Below are 5,498 nucleotides of genomic sequence, written 5' to 3'. Positions count from 1 at the left end.
TCACCTTCCAACCACTGGCCCCTTCCCAAGCTCAGTGTGTGACCTCAGGTAGGTTGCTTGGAGCTTCTGAGTCTTGATGTTCTCAGCTGCAAGACAAAGTTAACAGTGGCACCAGCCTCTTGGGTGATTGTGGGGACATAGCACTTATGAAGGGTTTGAGTTTTGACCACACCAGAAAGTCCCCAAATGTTTGCTATGATTATCATTATTATTGTCTACCTCTGGTTCCCAGGGAAGCCTCTTTAGTTCTCAGGGAACGCTTCCTCATTCTGCAGGAATCTTTGAACATCTGGGCACCACATGAAGCCTTAGGTGTTTTGGCAACAGTGTCTGGTACATGAGGGGTGAATCCAGCCCTGTCCTGGGGGCAAGGGTTCTGTTCTGGGAGAGTTTCATCTCTGTCCAGTCATGGCTTCACTGCACTATCAGGGCAATGAATTTTAATGGCATGAATTATTGTTCACTCTTGCACTCTGCTGAACAGTGTGTGATTTTTGGGAACAGCCAGGCCTGGTGATTCCTGCAGGTCAGCTGAGCCAGACCTGGCGCCTTGTACCAGCAGAAGGGCCTGTCTCCCCTTCCAAGGGCCTGAGGGGCTTCGCTCCACTGCAAGAGCCTGGAAAAGTGGTGCGTATCTGGTACTGCCTCTGACTTGGGGAGTGGTGGCTGGGCCTGAAGGCCTGGGCACAGTAGGGAGGGCGGGCAAGGGATGGGCAGGGAAAGACAGCAGGGCCCAGTGAGATCTGGGGAGCCTAGGGATGCCCTGCTCATATTCCCCATCTTGTTGGGGGAATGGGGTGAGTGAGGAGGCTATGAGTTACCACCCTTGGGGAGACACCCAAAGAATGGCCTCGTTCCATCTTTCCCTCCTTCTGAAGAACACAGGGCTTGGGCCAGGCAACCTGGTTTCAACTAGAATCCCCAGCCTCAGTTTCCTCATCTGTGGAATGGAAATTACTAATGAGTTAACAGAGCAAGACCTGACCCAGGGAAGAACTCGGTCACCCTGGGCTATGGCCGCAGGTCTGTCCTGGTTCATGCAACTCAGAGCAGCATGTGGGTGGGCACGGGGGCGGGAGCGACGGAAGGGGAGGCTGTGGCTAAGAGGGAACCGGAGGCTAGGTCCACTTGTGCATTGGGGGTTCGTTTTATTTCACCATCAGCACCTGTTTGCTTCTCTTGCCCGGGGAAGGGCGGATGAACTTGAGCAGCGCCCCCAGCAGGACCAGGACGGTGCCGACAAGCAGCACCAGCTTCAACCCCTTGAGCACGGAGTCCGCTCTGCCCGGCAGGGCCTTCCTTGCCTCCCGCCACTGGGCATCGTTCTCTCTCCACTGAGCCTCCAGCGTCTCCGGACTGGTGGCGGGGTTGAACTGGGCCACGAGCTCCTGCTGCACGAAGCACTTGTAGATGGCCGGCTGGAAGACCTGCAGCTGCCTGCCGCCGGTGGAGGGGTCCAGGAAGGTGGTGAAGTCCCGGCCGGAGAGCTGGCTCTCCCACGTCAGGGGGGTGTCGTTGGCATGCCAGTTGACGGGCCTGCGAGGAGGACAAGGTCAGGTGCAGGGCCCAGGGAGAGAGGAGGGACCGATGTCTGAAGGGAGGTGGAGACAGCGGCCCCCTTCTCCCTGAGGAACAAAAAATAAAGCACTGCTCCGCCCCGCTCCTTGCCACTCCCCACGGAGCACTGTGCAGCCGTCGACAGTGGGGTGGGGGCTCCCAGGGCTCCACCCCTTACTGGCCCCATCCCTTACTGGCTCCACCCCTTACTGGCCCCATCCCTTACTGGCTCCACCCCTTACTGGCCCCACCCCTTACCGGCCTCACCCCTTACTGGCTGGGTGACCTGGGCAAATGCCTCAAGCTCTTTGAACTTTCATTTCCTCATCTAAAAATAAGAGTCTAGACTGGGCTTGGTGGCTCACACATGTAATCCCAGCACTTTCGGAGGCAAAGGCAAGGAGGACGGCTTGAGCCCAGGAGTTCAGGACCAATCTGGACAACAAAGCAAGAACCCATGTCTGCAAAAATTAAAAAAATTAGCTGGACACGGTGGCATGCGCCTGTGGTCCCAGCTGCTCAGGAGGCTGAGGTGGGAGGATCACTTGAGCCCAAGAGGTTGAGGCTGCAGTGAGCCAGTCACAGCACTGCACTCCAGCCTGGGTGACAGAGCAAGACCCTGTCCCAAAAAAGAAAACGACAAACCAAAAAAATGGAGAGTAATGATTGTACCTCATAAGGTTATTTGGAGGAGTTAGCAAGGGCACTCCTTTAATGATTTGTCCACCTGCTTTTGCCTGTCTGGTCTCATCTCCTTCACCCTCCCCTTCACTCACTCTGCTCAGCCACGCTGCTCTCCTAGATGTTCCTCTGACATGCTGGGCACAGCCTCCACCCTGGTTGCTCCCTCTGTCCCCAGAGTTCCCTCACCTCCTTTCAGTCTAGGCTGAAATGGCAGCTTCTCAGAGGAACCTTCCCTGACCCCATCACTTTACACTTTTAACTTCCCCTATTCCCAGCATCCTTCCCTGCTCCGTCACCATCTGAAATACAATAGGTCGGGCACAGTGGCTCAGGTTTGTAACCCCTCCCTTTGGGAGGCTGAGGTGGGAGGATCACTTGAATCCAGGAGTTTGGGCCCAGCCTGGGCAACAGAGTGAGACCTCATCTCTACAAAACTTAAAAACTTAGCCGAGCATAGTAGTGCATGCCTGTAGTCCCAGCTACTGTGGAGGCTGAGATGGGAGAATCACCTGAGCCTGGGGAATTGAGGCTGCAGTGAGCCGTGATCGCGCCACTGCACTCCAGCCAGGGTGACAGAGCAAGACCCTGTCTCTAATAATAATAAAAACAACAACAATAATAAAACTATGTATTTATGCACCGCAAGGGCAGGAATCTCTGTTGGTTGTGTTCGTCACTGTTTCACAGGTCCCTAGAATGGAGCTTGGCATATAAATGTGCAGTGAACACGTGTTTAGTGGAGAATGAGTCAGGCACTGATATACCCAGCGTGGTGGAAGAACAGAGAGGATACTCCACACACAATATCATAAAAGCTTGCGTTCCCAGCTAGGTACATTGTGGAACTTCTTATTGGATGCCGTGGCAGGCACTCTACAGTCTTTAGTATCCTTAACACATCACAATGACCCTGTGTGGCCGGGGGCTGGCAAGACCTCTGCACTGAGTTGGACAGCGGCCCCCCAAACCGCATGTCCTTCCCAGAACCTCAGGATGTAACCTTATTTGGAAATTGGATCATTGCAGATATAATCAGTTGAGATGAGAGCATGTTGGAATAGGGTGGGCCCTCAATCCAATCTGAGCGGCGTCCTTTTAAGAAAAGGAGAAGAGAAACAGGGACACAGGCACCCAGGAAGAATGCCAAGTGATGGTGGAGGCGGGCACTGGAGAGAAGCAGCCACAAGCCAGAGAAGACCGGGATCTCTGACTGCGTCCAGAAGCTACAAAAAGGGAGGATTCTGCCCAGCTCAGAGGGACTGAGAGGGCGTGTGGTTCTACTGACACCTTGGTTTCAGACTTACAGCCTCCAGAAGGGTGAGACAATGAATTTCTGGGTTGTTTTTGTTTTTTTGCATTTGTTTTTTGAGTCAGAGTTGTCTCCCACTGTTGCCCAGGCTGGAGTGCAGTGGCGTGATCTCGGCTCACTGCAACCTCCGAGTTCAAGTGATTCTCCTGCCTCAGCCTATCAAGTAGCTGGGATTACAGGCATGTGCCACCATACCTGGCTAATTTTTGTATTTCTAGTAGAGACGGGGTTTCGCCATGTTGGCCAGGCTGGTCTCGAACTCCTGACCTCAGGTGATCCACCCGCCTCGGCCTCCCAAAGTGCTGGGATTACAGGCATGAGCCACTGCACCCAGCCTGCATTTCTTATTAAGGGGCAGGTGGATTGGGGGAGAGGAGGAGAAGGGGGTATTTTCCAGGGACTCCTGGCAGGAAGCAAGATGAGTGTGAATTCTGGGAGGCAGGCCCTGATGGGAAGCCCCAGGGGGAATAGCCTCTCCTCCAGGGTCTCAGTGACCTTCCCAGATGAGGCAGGGACCTGTTGGAGTCCCTAAGCTTCCTGGGCTTCCCCCGTCACAGCCCCATCTGTCTGCCTGTGCTTTTCCCATTCCAATTCGTACCACCCTGGGCTGTGTCCCCCTTGGACTGTTTAAGACCAGGGCCTGACACTGTCCTGATGACCACTATGGGGCTGACCTGCATAGAACGCCCCCTCGTCCCTCTGCACATATTACCACCAAGGATCCCCCAACCGGAAGAACCTGGCTAGGGGCCAGAGGCAGGGATTCCATCACCTGTACATGGATCCTAAGGGACAGTCGAGCCACACAAATTCTGTCTCCTCATCAAGCCTGAAGTTGTCAAAAATGACATAATCCACCCTTAACTGTGTGTTATTGGTGCACCGGACGTGGCAGGCTTCCACCTGCAGCTCAGGCCGCAAGCGGCTAGACCACGCCAGCATCTCTCCCAGATAGAGCCAGCAGGGTATGGCTTCCTTCAGAGGCTCCTCAATGTAGCAGTACCCTAGGCGTTTACGCTCGCCCGGCTCCTTACAGCGGTTGCAGTCCTGCCAGGGCTCCCACCGGGTAAAAATGAGCTCTTTGCTGCCCAGAGGCAGGGTCTCGTTCTGCAGGGGCCTCTGACCCAGGTCCTTGTGTGTTACATGCAGGGTGGAGACGTCCTGGAAGTCAATTTCATACTGCACCACTTGGCGGCCATTCTTATTCCAGCAGTGGTAGAAGCCCGTCTGGGAGGGCGATGGATCTTTAATGAGAAGGCTGCCCTCGGGCATTATTTCCATATTGGAAATATTGGTGAGGCTGGCGAGCCTGCCCTTCTTGCCTTGTGTGAATAAGTAGTACCAGTGTGCCCCTGAGGAGTTGCAATACAGGAGAATGTCATTGCCGGAGAGTAGGGCCTGTTGGCACTGCTTACCACTGGGGCAGCTGATGGAAAAGTAGAACCCCAGCGCCGGGGCAGCAAAGTTGAGCAGCAGCCACAGCATGGGTGGCATGGTGGACTGGGGCTGGGGCAGTGGGCCGGTGCCACCCTGAACATTGTGAGGTCACCCATGAACTCTGGCCTCAGCCCTGGGCAGTGGGATGAACTGCAGCCACCACATGGGTGTGTGAGGTCACCATCCCCTTTTGTTTTATGACAAGCTGACAACACTATTTTTTCTTTTTTTTTTTTAGACAAGGACTCGCTCTTTTACCCAGGCTGGAAGGCAGCGCTGCAATCACAGCTCACTACAGCCTCACACTCTTGTAATCAAGCAATCCTCTCACCTCAGCCTCCTGAGTAGCTGAGACTACAGGTGCATGCTAACCATGCCCGGCTAGTTTAAAATTTTTTCTGTAGAGACGGGGTCTTGTTATGTTGCCCAGGCTGGTCTCGAACTCCTGGCCTCAAGTCATCCTTCCACCTTGGCCCCTCAAAGTGCTGGGATTTCAGGCGTGAGCCACTGT

General features: G+C 54.5%; 1 protein-coding gene across 1 annotated transcript; it reads right to left on the bottom strand.

The window, feature by feature from the left end:
- Positions 1-1,123: 1,123 nt before the first annotated feature.
- Positions 1,124-5,087, bottom strand: FAM187B (family with sequence similarity 187, member B). Its single transcript, XM_011982268.1, has 2 exons — positions 4,323-5,087; positions 1,124-1,536 (listed from the first exon to the last, which is right to left on the bottom strand). The coding sequence occupies exons 1-2, from the start codon at positions 5,042-5,044 to the stop codon at positions 1,149-1,151; spliced, it is 1,110 nt and encodes a 369-aa protein (XP_011837658.1). The 5' UTR covers positions 5,045-5,087; the 3' UTR covers positions 1,124-1,148.
- Positions 5,088-5,498: the final 411 nt, after the last annotated feature.

Source organism: Mandrillus leucophaeus, unplaced genomic scaffold (assembly GCF_000951045.1).
Source record: "Mandrillus leucophaeus isolate KB7577 unplaced genomic scaffold, Mleu.le_1.0 Scaffold238, whole genome shotgun sequence".
Classification (NCBI taxonomy): Eukaryota; Metazoa; Chordata; class Mammalia; order Primates; family Cercopithecidae; genus Mandrillus; species Mandrillus leucophaeus.
The sequence above is the reverse complement of the archived record's forward strand: the minus strand, read 5'-3'. Positions and strand labels throughout refer to the sequence as shown.